The 20,265-nt window shown below is 37.7% G+C and overlaps 1 protein-coding gene across 1 annotated transcript; it reads right to left on the bottom strand.

Moving 5' to 3' along the window:
• Positions 1-11,036: 11,036 nt before the first annotated feature.
• LOC122409282 (trypsin-2-like) lies at positions 11,037-13,172 on the bottom strand. The gene is made up of 7 exons (XM_043416705.1): positions 13,015-13,172; positions 12,803-12,909; positions 12,584-12,681; positions 11,915-12,074; positions 11,672-11,785; positions 11,446-11,595; positions 11,037-11,370 (listed from the first exon to the last, which is right to left on the bottom strand). The coding sequence occupies exons 1-7, from the start codon at positions 13,106-13,108 to the stop codon at positions 11,068-11,070; spliced, it is 1,026 nt and encodes a 341-aa protein (XP_043272640.1). The 5' UTR covers positions 13,109-13,172; the 3' UTR covers positions 11,037-11,067.
• Positions 13,173-20,265: the final 7,093 nt, after the last annotated feature.

Below are 20,265 nucleotides of genomic sequence, written 5' to 3' on the forward strand. Positions count from 1 at the left end.
AGCGTACGACAAGCATTGTTTCCATTATTTTCCTTCCTCCGCGTAACTCGTTAGCCAGTGGCAGTCATTTTACGGGCAGATGAAAACAAGTTGAAGAAAACGTGGTTTTCACTCTTCACGTTTTCTCAAATGGAAATGAAATTGAAAAAAAAAACGGTGTAAAACGTTTGGGTGTATTTTCGTTAATATTTACACTGCACTGATTGTGCGACCACAACTGAGGTCTCAAAAACTGACAGAAATTGTTCACCCGCTAGTCAATCTGTAGGAACGATGAATGCACGAGCGGGCAAGATTTAACGGATATTGAGCATATATGAAAACTGTATTTCTATATGTTCAGTTTCAATCGATGTTTTTGTGAAACGGTGCTGGCGTGTTTAACGGCATTTCGTATTCCATTTCTTTGACGGCTTACACACGTGAATTCAAAAGAAAAGTAAGAGAAAACAAACAAAGAAACAAACAAAACGTTTGAGATGCGTGAGAATAAAAGAAGAGTATCCGCGACGACACGAGACACCGCACTACAAATTATAAAAGTACACAAAACATACACAAATCCATACACGTACGAATATACATATATTTACGTATGTATATAATATAAAGAGCGTGAGAACGAAGAGTAATTTACAGTGAGAGATAACAGAAGAATAAACTGCAAATAAAATATATAAAAGAAAATGAGAATGCCCGTAATAGCCATAAAACCGCGCCGGATCGCATTACGGATACACCCGTAAGTTCGTATCGAAACAAATAAATAGAAGAAAAAGAATGAAAAAAGAGGCAAAGAAAAAAAAAATTGAGGAAAACAAACGAGAACGAAGAAAATTTTAAAAACTACGATTGATGAAGCGACAACAAAATAAATAGATGTAAACCGCAATTCGGAGGTTGACTCACCACGCGACTATTATTATAATATAATATATAAATAGTAGATATGAAATGAATGATTAAACAAAAGTTTTAAAATGATAAAAATTGAAGAAAATAAGAAAAAAGGAAAAAAAAACAAGAAAAAAAAAAGAATACATTCAGCGTGTGAGGACCGAGCTTTATACCGCTTTTATATGTTTTAGTAATGGGGTACCACGTAAAAATAAATCTACGCAACTATACTATATAACGATACTATTCTCTGTAACATACAAGAAGAATATAAAAACAAACGTAACTCACACGAAACACGACAAACACATACACGAGACCGTAACAATAATATATATGTATATATAAATATATAGATAGATATCGATATGATATATCTAAACATGATATGTAGCATATATATACATATATATTATAACAGTATGAATTGATATATTACGATTACACGATTATTATTATTATTATCATTATTATTGCGCTATATGAAAATACGAGTATGACGATGATTTTAAGGAAAGTATACATATTGAATAAACATTTTTTAATGCCACTATCCTAAAGATAATGGTGAAACGAAGTGAAAAAAAAAAAAAAAAAAAAAATCTTTAAGTTGTGAAAGTTTATTTCTTTGTCCTGTCCTCATAATCCTTTTTTTTTTATAAAATGGTAAAGTTCGTCGAACTGACGTGGACTTTTTTTAGGCAAAATGTTTCAGCGGTGTGATATCGACGTTTCCGCTTGGTATCCTCGGGATTTGTTCTCCAACAGTGGATCTCATGGAGAAAGTGTTTTGTCACCTTCGCTGCGTGTGAATTTGAGGCGTATTCGCATTGGATATTCATGATTCGCGAGGATCGATTCCATACGTGCACGTGCGATGCAAACTTCCTGGGAGAATGTGGAAAAATGGGTTTGATAAGATTTGAGAAATACAAAAGAGTGGATTTTTTAGTGTTGCTCACTCGCGAGTCTTTCCATCGAGGAAAAATACTTTGGTGAATATTTGCTTCTTCTTGTACGCTGAAAAGTAGAGTCGTAAACTTTAAACCATTGGTCACTCAATCGACCGAGATTTCGTACGATGAAAAAGACGTTATGACTGGCTTAGAAAGTTTTACAAGGATAGATTTCCTGCTGCGAAACTTTATTGAGCCAAAATATACACGCTCATATTCTTAGGATTCAGTAAACAGCAATGCAATCGAGTTTATATCGTCCGAGAATAGATGTTTTCAGGTTCCCATGCATACGATACATCGTGAAATCAGATGCTGGAAATATCGGCAACCATAAAAAGTTGGCAGCATAATCCTTTATAGGATTCTCGGGATCGAAAAAACGTGCTTCGCATTTTGATTTCGAAAAACTTGTTGAATATAAAAAATCTTGAAAGACACGATTAGAATCTCAGTTCAGTCAAAGCAGACTGATAATTTGGTAGATAAATTTATTATTTTAATGTTTACCATCCCGCGTAATTGAAGAGTGAGGTCGTAACATTCGCTCTGGGGTGCTCTTTTTAAATGCTGTTTTATCAGGAGCTGCCGCTCCTATACGGATGCCCTGGAGAATAAATTCCTTAAACTTATCGATGTGGCATAAGGGATCCGGTGTCCAGCGATCGCTGAACGATCCTCCTCGTGTCCCACGAACACGAGGGATTCTCGAGTTACAGAAAACATGGTGTCCTCGTTGGAACTCGTTCATTTTTATTTATTCTCTCATCTCCTATGCACAATTTTTAGTCGATTTTTACTGACAAATTATGCTGAGGACGATTGAATAAATGTCACGTGTGCGCACGGTAAGGAAATCCATCGAAAATTTTCCAATTACAACCTTCTGATTGCACCAATGGAGATTGAGGATTCGAAAAATCTTCGACATTGAGAGAAGAGAATTCGATGGGAACTCGATTGGGAAGATCAAATTGGATCGAAAATGTCATAATGTGAATACTAACCGAGTATGAACGTAGTGAAGTTTTAAAATTTGAACGACACTGCCGAGCTCATCAAAACTTGACGAAGTACAACCTCAAATATTTATATTCATATTTTATGTCTTTATTTGATGGTTCGTTGGGCATCAAATAAAAAATTCACCAACTCGTATTTACATGTCTCGATGGTTGCTGACCGTTCGTAAAAGCACCGAGTAATGCGCAACTTTCAACCCTCGTACACACAGGCCAATTTCTCAATTATATACCTCTATATGTGTGTATACGTGTATACATAAATTTAAGGGTGTTCTCCCGTGGGTATGCAAAGATCAAATGGTGGACATTGAAACGGAAATAGCAACGGTGAGTGCGAGAGGAAGAAGGGATCGAATGGGCACAGGGCCAAACTTCAGACAAGTTGTCCCAGCCTTCAATCTCTCATCGTCTTATCTGTCCTCGTCATTCTTTCGTCTCCTGTACGTCCTTTGATGTTAAAAAGGGTCAAGAGGATTTTAAATAAACGATGAAGTATTTAAATATTCGGCGGTTCCACCATCGAGTTTGACTGACCCGACATAATCCTAATAAAAAAAATCCTTCGCATAATTTTTTAACACTTTTTTTCATGAAATTATGAAATTACGCTTGTTTCAACATCGAATTTGTATACGTTTCTTTGTAAAGTTAATTTTCAAAGGAATATTAATAAATAATCAGCTTTATCTGTCATTCGATCGTCTCGAAGCACCTTTGAACCATGAAATTCTATTTCCAATTAATAGTAATCTTCAATTATTCCAAGAAACGTTTAATCAAATAATTAATTTAATTATACGTTTCTTGGGATAACCTAATTGAATTGACAATTTTAATTATAAAATTTATCATTAAAAAATTAAAAATACTATAAAATAAAAAAAAAATAATTAAATTACAATCAAATCAATTATTTCTCTCGATATCAGAAAAAAAGAAACCCTGTCGAGTCATTTTTAAGCTACGTTAGCCCATCATTTGAGCCAAGTCAAAACTGGAAACGGCCAATTGAGATAAATGGTGAAAAATTTGTGACACTCTGAGTGAAAAAGGGCCAGTGAATGCAGCGTCGGATTAACTTATATTTTACCTCGTGCGTGTGGCGAATGTCAATTTTCATTTTTTTTTATTCAGTTTCCTATTCCGTTGGGGGGGGGGGGGGGTGCTCGGAAAATATCAAACGCTAAATTTGCCATGGTCCCGTATAAGTTCGGGCTTTTCGGAGCTGTCTTGTCAATGATTCAACCATTTCGGTGGGTACGCTCTCTCGACGCGTCGACGATCGTCCGTGTCGACCCTGCTTCGACTCCCACCCATACACGCAGGCCTAGTTCAGAGTCGTTAATAATGAAGGAAGCGTCGCGAAGTTTGGTGTATTCTTTGATCGAATAGAAGCGTCCTGACTTTTCTTCAAATGTTTCAGATCCGAGGTACACAAGATTCGAAAGTTTTTTTTTTATCTGCGTCCTTTCCTCCCCTCCCAGTATCGGGTTCCTGACCGCCGAATTGAATTTCAATTTCGTGCGTGAGAGATCAAAATATATTTTCATACGAACGATAAAAGATACGTGAACGAAGACTCGCGGGATCTCGAACTTAATGTTTTTGCCATACGAAAGAAAACGAGACACGATCATCTTTCACCAAAGCCAACATAACCCACAGCTCCTCCATCCCCATTCTCACACGCATCCCGAGATACTATAACTTTATATATTTTTTTTATTGCAGTACTTTCCTTTCTTTATCCGCCCTCTTATCCTGCTTTCCTACTTCAAGAAAATCCAAATCAATTCGATCCAAGACGAATTATATATCGCTATCGCAATAACGAGAAAACACACTTCTCTTGTCCAATGGATTTCCAGGAATTGTAGTAATCTTCAGCCCCTGTCTGGAGAAGCGGACACTCACCGAAAGAAAGAAAAATAAACTCTCAATCTCTCGATGATTTCGGAGCTTACGGTTCAGCTTTTCTTTGCCTTGTTATATAACTCGACTATGGATATATAAACTACACTTATCTATGAAAATATCATTGATTTAAACCAACCTGAATCATACCGTGTTGTTTAGAATTATTTCATTCTGATCACAGTATCAAGGCACATTTTTTGCTCCGAAAATTCATCTTAAAATATGGCGGATTTTACAGCGGAATGAATGGAACGAAGAACGACGGCATGGTAAGCAAATTCTAGAGAAGATTGCCTGAAGTACATTCGTGCTTGGTCCCATTCGTTCGAAGAGCGCTCTGAACTTCTTCGTGCACGTATAGCACAACGCACAAACTTTCCTAGCATAGGGAATCCCACGGCAAATGTCCGATTTTTCTCCCTACACGCTTTTCGTTTCTAGAGTATTTTAGAGTATTTTCGTAATCAACATTTTTGCACTCTTATTTTGCTCCACATTTGTACTCTTTCTTACATCCTCCTCCTCACTTGCAATTGTCTTGAATAAAAATAGTCTCCGGATCATTGAAGTTCAATTTCTTTTGCGCTGGAAATGCAAAAATTTCATTATTATACGAAGATGAGAAAAATATAGAATCGTAAAATCGTTTGTGTGAAAAAACTCTTCTCAATTTGTAGATAAAATTGTTTCAACCCGATCTTGTAATAATTTTTGACTCAACAATTGTTCTTCCCAAACTGATTTTATCACATTTGTCCCCAACTTAATTTCTAGAATATTCAAAATGGTGTTCAATGTTTCTGTGGAAAGAGGAACAAGAGCACGTGGAAGAAGCAATCATTTCGAGGAGGGTCGGGAACGAAAGCTCGTCGAGTCGGTATGGAATTCACCATGCACATACTAACTTGCGGTGCTTCCTTGGGAGCGTGGCATTTCGAGGGAACGAGAGAGCCTTCGCCGCATAGCCCGACGCATACATACGACGCATTAAGTCGGCGAGCGTGTCTCGTACCTCGCCAAAAAGCCCAGGTCTCAAATGCCCTCTTCCGCTACCTCGCAAAACCTTCTGTAACAGAGGGGAAAATACTCGTAATGTTGGCCGTATTACTACCTGCAAATTGCCTGCAACCTCGGAAAAAGATTTTTCCAATTCTTCCGACGATAACCATACCTTCGTTTTAGACTCAGAAATTTTAACAATGTAAAGAAAAATGAACGAGAGCACTCAAATTCTCTCCGATTCCGACTGAAACCCATAAAAATTAACTTGAAGTACGAATTAAGGCTTAGAAATACAGACTTTATAGGAAAATCAACCGTTTGAATATTTTAGCCGTCCGTGGAAGTTCTAAATATCCCAGACTAGTATGTCTGAAGGAAAACGAGAGTGGAGAAAAGCGTAGAAAGAAAAGACCCGGAGACTAGCGACAGAGTAACGGCAAAGGGTTGTAGGAATATTCGTTAGTTCTGGTGGGCACATGATGAAGGTTGGAAACGCCAGTCTGGTTCACTGCGGACAGACCAGACGTCTCCTCCACAGTTGCTACAGCTAGAAAATTAACTACGTGACGTCGCTGTTCTCCTAGCGACATGGCTTTTTTGTTACTGAATAGAATAGGAAAATAAACCCGAACGGCCTCAAGTTAATTTCTTTAAAAACATCTGATAATTCTTTTTTCTCTGAGATTTTCACCGTCGCTAGGTTTTAGCATCGAAGTAATTTTCTCCCAACGAACAAAAAACGCGATCCACATATTCGGTCTCCGAATTAAGATAAACGCAAATGAAGATGAGGAACTTGAGTTGCTTTAAGGAATTTCGGTACAGGCGATACAATGTTGCCATGCTAAACGATGCTAAAAACATAAAAAATTTCAAAAAGTTCAGAATTTTATAAAATTTGGTGAACATATTCTTTAGTGCCAAATTTGGCAATACAAATTTTTTAAGATTTTTCTTCTACACAGTTATCGAGTAATTGATCACTAAAGTTCACGTGTATAAGCATAGCGTTTCCATATATATAAGTATACATTCCGAGCATAATAAATCTGCTTTAATGCGTAATTACTCGATAACTGAGTAGAAGAAAATTTTGAAAAAAATTGTGTTTTCGCACTTGATTCTGAAGAACATTATCACCAAATTTGATCCATTTCTTAATATTTAGACTTCTGTACCGAAACTCCTTAAAGTGAATTTTACGAAAAACAATATCAAATTACTTTGTAAACGTAGTGAAAGCAAGATTCGTAGATCGAGCTCTAATATCGACCACGAAGTTTATGGGGTAAGCAAACTTGAGATTTCACTAGAGACAGTTTTCATTCCGGAACTGTATTGCTGATTTTATAGTTATCTTCGAATGCGTATGTATTTCGGATACGCTTAATCTTGATTGGGATCTTCAGCCCGGAAGATCGTTCCTAGGTATGCAATTCCGTAGAGCTGAATTTCATGGCACTGTTACCGGATGATATGCACTGGGATATGCGATCACCGCAGTCACTTTTATGAATATCAAGCCAAACATTTTTATGGTCATTTTGCAATCATGCGCAGAGTTCAATACAATTTGATGTCCGTCCATGCTCTACGCATGCGTTTTTACGTTAAAAAAAAAGCTCGGAAAATCATGGGTTTTCCTATTTCTTTTTTCCTTTTGCAGACAGTCACGTTGAGAGAAAATAAGGGCTTCTGATTACTACGAGTTGCTGGTCATTACAGATTCCAACATTTCAGTTCGCCCGAAGTTGAGCTTTAAGGTACGACGTCATGCCCGAAGGATCGTACTTTATGGGTGTCTAAATTGGACTGATTTTTACTTCCTAATTAAAGATATAATCGCTTTAAATTAATGTCAGAATTATAAATTCGAAATTCTACATCAATTTTTTCAACTTATCTTTTGTTGAATGGAAATGACAAGTAATTAATTAATCGCGGGGATCTATCACTGACTGAACCCAGAATTTCTTTCGTCCCTGACTAAAATACTATAGTTTTTTATGTAAAAAATCGCATTAGAGAGCGCAAAGAGAAAACACAACGGGAAATGGATCAAGAAAAAAGTATTAATAGAAAGACAGAAGGCTATGACAGGAATGGCCCTAGCCAGAAAGACACAAAATGCCAAAATAAGCAAATGTGAAGTTATACGAGTGCTTATTACCAATTTCGTACAATCTCCAACGTAATATATCTTTATTGTAAGACAATCGTTTCGAATTTTTTTCCAAACCTTCATTATATACTTCATCGTTATTGTGTACTTTTTCATGAACTTCGTAAGAAGCGTTCATTCTTTGTATAGAAAGATGGACGAATTTTTACGCATAGTCAAAATTTCATATACGTATCAGTCGACTATCCATTTGAACTCTTTACAAATTTCAAGACTTTCTTAAGAAAATCGTTTCGTGCATAAACTACCTTAATGAAATTTCTAACTCTCGTATCGGTTTCATAGATTTCGTTTGAAGTATCGACCAGCAGTGGGAATTTTCATGTATGATCTTTTTTCTAAGCATCATTGCTCTTTGGAATGTTTGCAAGAACTTCAGAAACAACAATGAATTGTTAAAAGATGGAAAAAAATAGAAATTCATGACATTTAGGAATGGCAGGAAAGCAAAAAATTCTCCATCCAGATTCGTCGATACGTATTCCACATTAGTAGAGAAAACAAGTAGAAATGAAGATGAGACTGGAAATTCAAGAAAAAATGTTAACTCGACGTACAAGGAAAGAGGAGAAAGAGGGGGAGAGAACGTTTTTAATCTCTCGAGGGGATAGTGCCAGCATTCGTGGCATCGCGTGACATCGTTTTCTCATGGAATTCGGTTGGCGTACACGGATATTCAGGCTGATATCGAATGATCTGTGCAGAAGGGCACGAGGGAAGCACGAAGGGAGGGAATTGAGGGAGTGAGGGGAGCAGCGGAAACAGAGGGAGAATAATATAAAGAGACGAAGTAACCGAGGGCTGTGGTGACCAAGGCCTTCGTCCCTTCGGTCGGCAATGCCTTTGGGCAAATGTTGGGCTTGCTCGAGCGTTCAAGGCTCGATCCAATAAACACAAATGTATGTGTATAGATATTTGTATATAACAAACTTTCATACAGAGGAGGCTGGAAACGTCGACAATCGAGGAGCTCAGCCAAGGATGGACAAGCCAGGGACTCCCTTGCTCATTATGAAGTGGACACGGCACAGCATCCAAGACGTGGGCCAAATCTAATCCGACACTCGAATGCGAGAAGGGTTGCAACGTACGCGACTGGGGATAGGCTAAGGTTTTGGCAACGATATAAATACTGCGCGATCCAAGGGAAGCCCAATTTTGCGTGTCGTAGCAGACTTGCACATATAAAGTCCGAGGAATATAAGATCGTTTCACTGACTCGATACGCACAGGGTTAATACGTCGAGGGGCTTCCCGAGTGTCCGAACTATTTGATTAAGGTTGATAGGAGGATAATAGGTTGAACTAATTTGCTGAGGGAGATAGAGCTCGCGTATCGCTTGATCGAGGTCCTCCACGAAAAGGGAAGACTTATAGACATTAAGTGTGCGTGGGAGAAGGGAAGCTAACATCCACAGGCTCATTTCCTACTTCTCGATTATCTTGTAATCTCAAAGTAGCTTTAATCTTTTCGCAAACTGTCAATATACGCTGTAATTCTTCGATCTGTCGTCCTTAATAAGCATCCAGGAATAAAGATTAACAAAAATGATTCCAGACGCAGAATTTCTACAGTTGAAGTTCGGGGACAGCAGTGAGTTGCATTTTTTTTACAAAAAAGGTATAACAACTTTTTTCTCGTTCTGGAAGCTACTAAATATTCAGCCCCCAGATGTGCAACGTCGTACATGAGGCTTTATTGCATAGCGATGGAAGGGGACCTGCAATTTGTTGAAGAGATTTTTCCTGGCTCGTATACAACGTTAAGGACGTTTTACCAGCGGGCTAACACACGAACGATTCGTTCGGATGGCCCCCGTGTATGTGATGGGCACGGCTCTAAAACCAAGCTCGCCCTTTTTTGTTCATGAATTTCACCATCCGTCCGCTACCGTCCCTCCCCTGGCCCCACTCTTTTCTCAATAAAAGCTGCAATAAAAGCATGCAACATAATCCTCATTGGCGGAGTGCCCGTAAAGTAGAGTAATGCGACTCCGCACTGCTCATGGCCCTTTTGTCGTAGCCTGCTTTCCATGTGGAAGCACGTGTGTGAGTGCGGATGTGTATGGACGCCCGTTTGCATCGTTCTACGTTCACGACCGGCGCACCCTTCGGATCCTCGCTATTTTCCTTGTAAATATGTCTGTATATACTATTATATATAATAGAATCCGCCCTTCGGTCCAGCCCAATATTACTCGTTCGTCACTCTCTGACTTTACGAGCTTCTTTCGAGTGGTAAAAAATGCTTTCACCAACGTCCAACCAATCAGGGTCGTTAGCATTTTCTTCGTTGATCCACAAAAGTGTTTTTTTTACTGCTTTCCCTCATCAACATTTTTCATCCTACGAAATTCGTAGACCCAGAAATCGTTTCGATTTCTGGGTCTACCCGTTTTTCAGGTACTACGCGTTTCTACAAGTTTCTACGCGTTTCAGGTACGCGTTTTATAGTAGAGAATATTTGTCATCGTTTTATTTCCCCTCGCTATTAACGAGTCCAAATCGATCTTTTATTAATGTTTTTTTCATCACGTTGCGAATTAATTACTTGCTTGAACTCTGGTAACATTTAATCGTATATAGAATTACTCGTTCATTTATCATTCCTTTACTATTCGTACTTTCACGGATTTTCTTCACAGAACATTCCCGAATAAACCACATTCGGGACAATAGAATTCAGCATATTCCGATTCAACAAGGTCCTCGAGTCTGGTTCAACCAATAAAGAAGATATTTTTATAAGCCTTCCAATCTTATGGTAATCACTAATGAAATGTCTTCTGATAATATTGAGGTGAGATAACTATTGACCGATTGCTACCTGCCATACCAGCCTGAGGTAAATGTCCACTTCCAGCAGTGACTGGTAAGAACAGAACAAAATTGATGCAGGTCTTGTCGATCGGTACATTCCGGTTTCACAAACGGTAAATAGCCGATCAAGAGGTACTTCCCGACAGTTTCAACTGAGGAACAGTTTTGTCGTATGGTTACGAGAGGGCTCTCGACGATGATTACGGTTCTGACGTGATAAAAGGTTCAGGAGATTTGTTTTTCGGGATGCAACAATATTTTATTGAATTCAAAACGTAGATACACCAAAATAAGTGACGAAAGTGTATGTGATCGTGAGTAAGGAAACAGAAAAGTAGGATGAAGGGTGAACTGAACCGTTGGATTGATCATTCGAATCGACGATCATTTTTTCCCAATCCGAAGGCTCCAAGCTCGTTGCATTGAAACTTCTCATTTGGTCTCTGATCCAATCACGGAAGTAATAAACGTCGGAGTATGCTCCTGGGAATTTAGGCTCGGCACAGCCTTTTCCGCCAGAAACAACGCCAGCCAAAAATCCACCACAAACCATGCCGCCTCCGGAATCACCCTGCAGGAAACGTCAAAATTGTTTCGAAAATTCAGGACTAGATTGTTCAATCTGCAAAAATTTAATGAAACTCACGAGACAAGCATCCCTGAGACCTTCGTCGTAACCGGCGCAAAACGCTCCATCTGGTATTGTCGCTTCCTCCTTGTAAAGCTCCCGACAATATTCGATATTCATTGTTGGCAATGAAACGAACATCAAATCGTTCGATACCCATGGCTTTTCCTAAAGAATTAAAACATTATTTCGATCACAATGAATATTATTTCGATCGAGGAGTTAAGAAATGGTGAAACATTACTTCTGATAAATAACCCCATCCAGCCACTTCACAGACTGTTCCTATTGGCACAGGCATTTTTACGAATCTTGCTGCTCTCACGTTGGGGGTGTTCAATACCAAAGGATTCGTCAGCTGCATAAAGTACTCATTAACATTACTGTATTTCAGCTCATACGCCGTTACGTCGTTGGAGCAGAATAAATTCGAATGAACTCTTGCAATGTTTTTGAAAATGTAACGCAATTTGGTGAGCAAAAGTACCTTCAGTAAAGCAACATCGTTGGTTAACGTGTCACGCTCAAAATCAGCATGTAAAAGTATCGCTTCAACAGCACGTTTTTGACTTTCAGGCTTTGTTGGTCCGAGTACAACTTGACCAGCGACCACGGTGATCGTCCAGGGTTGAATTTGAATTCCATCTCTGTACGACAGAATGGTTTGAAGGTTTGAATATCGTTTGTGTCATCACGTTTTGAGATTCATTTTAAATAATTTTCAATAATTCAAATACATTTTTTAATTTGCTATTTAAAATTTTATATAAAATAAAAATTAAAAATAATGATTATATTTAACTAATTATAAAGATATTGGAATTTTATATTTTATTTTTGGAATATGGGCAGGCATAATTGGTTCATCTATAAGTTTAATTATTAGTATAGAATTAGGTAACCATCGATTTTTTATTAATGATGATCAAATTTATAATTCCTTTGTAACTGCTCATGCATTTATTATTAATTTTTTTATAGTTATACCAATTATAATTGGAGGATTTGGAAATTGATTAATCCCTTTAACAATAGGAAGACCTGATACAGCATTTCCCCTAATAAATAATACAAGATTTTCCTTAATACCTCCATCAATTATTTTATTTATAATAAGATCAATTATTAATGAAGGTGTAGGTATGATTGAATTTACCTATTGAACATGCAATGGCCAGCTGTGAGGATCCACTCAGGAGCAATAATGTTGCCTCCACAGAAATGTCCATTGGACCTGCTCCTTCTCAATGACACCTTAGTATTGTTTTAATAGTTAAGAGGATGACAGACTTCTAGTCAAGAAACGACTGGGGCAATAAATTTACTTTTAATGTGAATGTTTGTTTTTTGTGTTGCAGTAATATTGAGAATGTACCTGGTGGGGAAACTGTCCGAGTGTAGCTTTCGTTCCGTTCACTATTCGTGGTTCCAATCCCAAAAGCGCGACATCAGGGCTCCATAGGATTTTGCTACTTTTATAAACTGTGTGAAAAAAATGGTGATTTTCATGGCTTCCGGTTTCTAGTACTGACAGTATTTATTATCGCGAAATGAGTTTATCGATGAATGCTTATTTAAGCACTGTACCTTCATTTTCCAAGCCGAAGATTCCTATCAACGAGCATGTCATGACGTAAAACTGTAGAAAAACTCGAAATCCCATCATTGTGACGCGTTGCATAGACCGACCGTGTCACTGCCTGGCGACGACTCGCCTGCGCTATCGAATGACTGAAACTCTCTCACCAACAATGGTTTTTATCTTAATTCTGTTATCATCCAAGTATCTCGATCATAAATTCAATGGAGGTCGAATGCTCCCTCGAAAAGGACGATATTAAAATGCTTCCGACGCAATTTTCGAGCTTTTGATAAAATTCGATTTCCATCAACTGATTTTATTTCTTTTCAACGTGTTATTATGAAATTCTGATCATTCGGAATTTCCATACCAAGATTTTGCACTCTATACCAACCATCCAGCAGACGCTCAGAATTCCGATTTTTCACTACTGAGTAACTGAATTGTTTCCGTAAACTTGAATATCAATTCACAAATAGTTTAAATGACAGAATTTCCCAATTAACCTTTTCAATGTTCAATAAATCGTTGGAAGACAGTGCAGAAAAATGTAAACAATCAATTCAATAATTAGAAAACTCTTCATCACTCGATAAAATATTAGCATCATTAAGTATGAAAACACATAGCAATATCACAGACGAATTGAAATATTTTTGGAAATATAAATATATTTGTTATTTCAATATCAATATAAATATAAATATATTTGAATGGGGTCCGATTCATAATGATAAATATTTTTGTTTTCGTTTTCTTATAGACTTCGAAATCGGAAGATAGATAATCAGAAGAGCCAGCGTCATGGATGCAGCACTTTTTTCTCGTAGATACACATCTATTCTGAAGAAATTTTTCTCAGCACCGATTATTTCGATCTGTATATATCTGTTAATATTTTTTAAACGAAATAACTTGATTGTGCTGGAATGCAGGCTTATCATCCAATTCCATCGAAACGCTTATATATTTTTGGAATTTCCACCGTTGTCAAATGATTTCTTCAATTCAATCAATTCGATGAGCATCGTATCAGCCAGTACGATTATCGCCTTCCAGATTTAAAAAACAAGAATGAAAACATGGTCGATACCGGGCGAATGTATCTACCGATATGAGGACGAAGCATCATACTTTAAAGTGCTGTCAAACGTCTCGTCCACAGTCGATTATTTCAGGCTTATCTTCATTATCAAGATTTCGTTAATATAGTAACATTTCTGTTGCTCATTTTCCTTCTTCTGGCATGACCGATTGTGAGTAAAAACTGCCTGGACAGCAGGAGTCACGGCAGGGAAAAATTGAGTTACTTACGTTCGGTAAAACTTGCATGCAGTCGCAGAAATCGATGATTCTGTGTTTATATAAATCAAGTCGATTACCTACGACTGACATACGATTGAGCGCAAGACAATTCACGATCTTTGGCACTGAAGAAAAAAATGAGAAAATTTTAAATAAATTTGCCATTTTCTAAACACATTTTTCAAAAAAAATTTCCACGTTCCACGAATCTGCTCTCAAGTTGAAATTTTTTTCTTACACTAAATTACATCGACGTAGTGCCTGTAACAGTTCAGGGTATGGTCATTTTTCCAGGAATATTTTTCCTCTCCAATGTCTCTTTCAATCAAACTATGCATTTACTTTTTATCTTCTATAATTTCAAAAATGAAAATCTTGAACTCCTTTTATACAGAATTATCGGTTTATCACTATAGTAGTTCATCACACGCAAACGCGTGTCATTAATTGGAAAAAAAATCAAACTAGTCTGACACATTGAACCGTTCACCACACATGGTTGAGACTTTTCCTCTCCCTCTTTCCCTTTTCCTTTCTCTTTCTCTTCCTCTCTTCCTTTTTTGTATTTCCTTCTCGTAAAAAAATCACGTTACCTTTACGTTACTCTCGAGCTCAGTGAATGCCCAACACATATTTAATTTTATGTCTTTTACTCACGAGTGTATTTCAGTACCTAACCCATATCCGAACGCAGGCATATCCCTCATGGACGGCGTCGCATAATCGAGGACGTGAACATTATCTGGAGTACATGTAATGAGCAATTTTATTAAAATATATGTTGTTTATATCTCGTCGCGTATAGTGATACACTTTTCGATTACAGTAATCGTCGAGGTAAGAGCCCTGTTTAAGATACGTGCGATATACTATTTTTTTCAATGTTTCCAATACCAATAAAACTTCAAATTTTTCTTACTAACGCAGTTTGTGAGTTTTTCCATGCTTTTCAAATCCATTTTCCAATGAAAACTACTCACTTTTTTTTTCTTCTTTCATTTCAGTAAATAATCTATGACAGTCTGCTGAAATAATGACTCAATTCCTCGTTGATTCTCGAGTATCACTCGATTTGTCAACAGATATAGTCCAACAGAATGCTTATTATTGAGAAGCCTACGAATTGCATCATACTAAATGACGTGAAGTCACATCGTACGATATTTACTCCATGAAATATTTATCAAGAGATGCGGTAGCGGCTCGACGCCAAGTTTTCATTGCACTTCGCAAAGCACAGGAGTGGAATTGAAAATTTCAGAGCTGCTCGAAACACTCGCTCTTCTTTCCAATATTTTGCGAAGGATGGTTGAGAGCCTGAAGAAACCGATTTCAGAGCACCTCAGCAATAATTTTTTTCTGGTGATTCGTTACGGTTTCCATCACTTAGATAAGAGAATGCTTGAGAAAAATCATGTTCGCTTGAAAATCCAAATAGGCATTTTCAAGATCATTACTTAAGCGAACAGCTCAAGGATTATCACCGGAAGCTGACCTTCCTTCTTCCGTTGGTAATCCACTTACCGGCCAGATTTCTCCTGACAATTCACCCATTTCAGTCCGAAGGCAGTTTCCTTGCTGTTTTTTTCATTGCCATGATTCCTCGCGCCTGGTTTAACGGGATTAAGAAGAGATTACAGAAATGATAAATCAGAGATTTTATATGGACGACAGTGGATGAATGTCAAGAGCGAACTGTAGAAAAAGTTCTCATTCCTCGTTCCAAGAGCGATCTGTTTTTTTATGTAAGCATAACTTTAACAGTACCGCGTTAACTTATTTTGTGTTAAGGTCAAACTCGTGATATATTTTTCAGTATTTCTAGGTTGATGAAAAATAGCGATCGTTCAATCATATTCGTCGATACATATTCAAGCGGACTCCTTCCCGGGGGAAATTAATCAGCAAAATTGATAAATTAATTGCATCTGCGAATAGACATTCGAAGGATCTTTATGCCTTTTGCACTGAAATAAAAATACTCGCGTCGATAAATCATCTTATCGCCAGCAGTTCCTCTTGCGATATAAGGCGAACCGTGGATGAGTTTCGAAAAGAATTTCCTTAGCCAGGAATGAAATTATTTACACAACCGAGATAAATATTATCAAAAGACCGTTCATTTGATCACTTCAGAATGAGCATAACTCTTTTGGATCCGCTACTCATTTCAAATACTCTGGATTGAACAACAAGTGTTTACAGTCTTACGTTCCCCATGATTCAGCAATCGGAGATTATTTTAAGAGTCGAAAAGCAGCGAATCGGGAATTAGTTCAGCGGCCGCACTGAGACAATTCGATCAATCGGGAAGTATTTTTATCCATGCGTATTAATCTCCCCGGTAGAAGGGATCAATCGGAGCTTCTGAATCGTGGACTGATTGACCGAAGATTGAGCCAAGGCGAGACAGAACGAGGTGCAAGGCATGTGCCGTGCGTGGTTGGTACGACAATGATATTTAGGATCGCGATGCTTCACGCTCTACTAGATATGTGGGTCCCCGCGTACAGTGAGACCGCGTGCTCGAACTCACGCGCTCGTTCTGCCTCGAACTGCCATACGATTAAGATCAGGATTATGTAATCAAATTCACGTGGTCTCGACAAGTGAGCATGTATTTATATTTAGTGCGTGTATACGCACACACGCTCGATCCTACCGGCGTGTTGATACATTCAGGGGCGTGAATTCCAATTTAACACGTTAGTGTTTACGCGGACGATACACACGCACGAGCATTGAATGGCGCGAAAAAAGTCAAGAAACCATCATGCTGGAAAGGTGAAAATGTAACTCACGGAGGTAAGGACGAATGTCAGTGTAAAAAACGACGGATTATCAGAAAGTTTTTCTGAAGCGTTATTCGACAACTCGCTGCTGCATCTCAACTGCACGGGAAGAAAATCGGATCTTGAGTCTCAACTTGACCAAACTTGATCTCAACTTGAGTTTTATTGAATCGTTTTGAGAAAACGTTATTTGAATCCGACTCTGAAAAAAATACTCCAATTCCAGTAATTCTCCAATTTCGTTCCGTGAAATAAAAAATTGATGAATCATAAATGTTTTTTTCGTTCATTTCGTTGGACTCGAATGTTGCAAACTTCAGCGTCGTATTTGAATTTTAATGGAGATTCTCAATGACCAACCGTCGGGAGGTAAAAGAAATAAGAATTATTCGTCGCACTGCCATGAGCTGATGGTGTGATTTATGTGTTGCAACTTTTCTGTGAACTATTTGCAATTTTCTTGAACTCTTGTGTTGGAAGATTGTAAAAGAGTTGTAAGAAATCACCACTTATTGGATCAGCATACAGTGAAGCATCCCAAAGTACAAATTTTTATTTATTAAGGTAATTTTTGAACATTTTTCTCGTTTTTTGTGCACTTTTCTGATCATTTTGAAACGAACACTCGCTACAAATTCGTATGGCTTGAAGGATATCGTTACTTTTTTGTTCGACGATTTATCGATCTTCAGCACATTCTCTACCTTGCATACCTTCGTATTTTTGCTTGCTGTTATTTTTGCATTCGTGTTTTCGCGGTAGCACACTTCACACCGTTGAACGCATTTGTGAATTTTATTACTCTCTTCATCAACCATACGTGTTATTATGTGCCGCGTTGATTTCGAGACTTGTGAGCTACATGGAAAATAATTCACACCAGCGAAGCCTCTCATTATGTCAAGACGCCGCGCAACTAATACGTTTTGGGGCTCATGAAAAATCATATTTTCACTGAACATTAAAACGAACGAATTTATGAGTGCAATCGGTTTATAAATATGATTGCATGCCAATATTATAATGAATCTACTCAGCGATTGCATTACGTTTAATGCCCATGTTTTTATTATTGATTATCTAGAACGAAAGGAAACAAAATATTATTCGATTCTCCACAGAAGAAAGCTCGTCTTCAAACGAGTGCGTGCTGAATTATTCGATGCCGAGCTAACTTACGATATTAACTCTTACCTCCGTTCGATTCTCGCAGTTTTTATCCACCGTGCAACTTTGCATATAAAGATACACAAGTGATTGCCGGTATAAAATTGCGTGAAAACGACGCACTTTCCCACGAACACCGCATACTCTGCATAAAGAAATTATGTGCTAACCTGTCCAGATATAATGCACATGACCCTATGGGCTCGCGTGGATGTATAATGACCATGATAAATTGATCATTTAATTGTTACAGTGAACACGTGCTTCAGGAACAAATGCATTGCTCAACCGCACCCCCGCACTGGAGAACACAATAGGAAGTGATGCTGATTGCAGTTTTCGCTCTCGCTAAACGAGCATTTTTCGAGTTCCTTGGAGATCTTTTCGGGGAAACAATTTTCCAAGGACAACAAGTTAATGCAAAAACATATTTACAGTCGCGAATGTGCAAGATTGAGAATTTAAAAGGAAATTACACGCAGAGAAAATTCCAGTAAAAACTGCTATGGTGCCATCGGAGTGGGTTTCTATATCGGAATATTTATTAATTCTTCCGAATTTTACGAATTCTCACGAATCTTTTGTAAAGCGAGAACTCGATGAATATTAATGTGTGATATCAGAGCAAGCGCGAATGAAATTCCGCAATGTTCCATGGTAAATTTCTAAACACTTTGGCACATTTTACTATGTTCAACTGTAAATTTCGATTGTCAAAACAGTGCTAACCATAGCAAAACGGCACTAATGATTCTACTTTACAATTCATCATTGATTCAACACAAATTTTACAATATTTCCTCGGTGAACTAGTACGTAGGAAAAAATAGCGCAGTTTGAACCTATGTTAGCAGAGCAAAATACGTAATTTAACAGTTTTTATTCGAAATTGACTTGGAAGTTACAATGTTTTTGGTGAAAACCTCCAAAATGGGCGATACAGAGCCCTAAAACTATGGCGACTGAGTAATTTTTACTATTTTTTTCTCACCGTGTATAATTGCGTGATGGCATTTCTCAATCGAAATATTTGTTTCGCAGATCCTTCGTTCGCTCGCTCATCGAATTGGTACCAATTTAATATGAGCATTGCACAAAGTGACTGAATAATGCATTGAAATAAATAATAAACTGATAATTTCGAGTTTTACGATTGATTATGCAATGTTAACTCCATCGAGAAATTTAGTCAAGTGCTTTCCTTGTATGGCTGAACCGTATACATTATAAACTTTTCATACGTTTTATTCGATCGAGATTCGCGGACTTTTCATCGTTAAATTTTCAATGCGAATTTATACAGGCGCTTTATAATCCAACTCCGTCATGCGTGTCGCTTGTGCTTTACGGCCCATGAACCACGCATCAATCTTTCGTCGGAACGCCGAGAATATCTCTCCCATGTAAGACATTCGTTGGCTTTATATCGAGGTTAGTGACACGATACGATAACGATAAAGGACCGAATATCGTTTGATTGAATGGGCCGAAAATCGATCGATGAATAGACTTCATAAATTCAGTTTTTCACATCGCGTATTTGGAATTTTAATATTCAAAATTAATATTTTTACCTATAAACGAATTGAACTCGTTGAAAACTTAAAGTCGATCGTAACCTCCACGTTGTCGAAATACTTGGAATTTTTCAGGCACAATAATTTTCAGGTATCTCAAAATAATCGGTTTTCCGAGCCGTTTTTGTCTGAATTCTGCCTTCAAAAAATGGAAACTTTATCACAAAAGTGTTCATTCACGGAGATCAATGAATGGAGGAACGGTAAAAAAGTGAGATCGAAATACGTTGATAATGAAAATAGACATTGGAACGAATTCAATCAATCGACGTCAGTTTCATTGTATTTAGGTAGTCATTAAACGCTTTTAGAATAAACGTGAGGCGGAGGGAACCGAACTTAGCGTTGCATAAATATCACATGCATATGCATAGATTAAACGCATTCACATCGCAGGTATCGAACAAAAACTTGC

The sequence above is a fragment of the Venturia canescens genome, chromosome 1, assembly GCF_019457755.1.
Source record: "Venturia canescens isolate UGA chromosome 1, ASM1945775v1, whole genome shotgun sequence".
NCBI lineage: Eukaryota > Metazoa > Arthropoda > Insecta > Hymenoptera > Ichneumonidae > Venturia > Venturia canescens.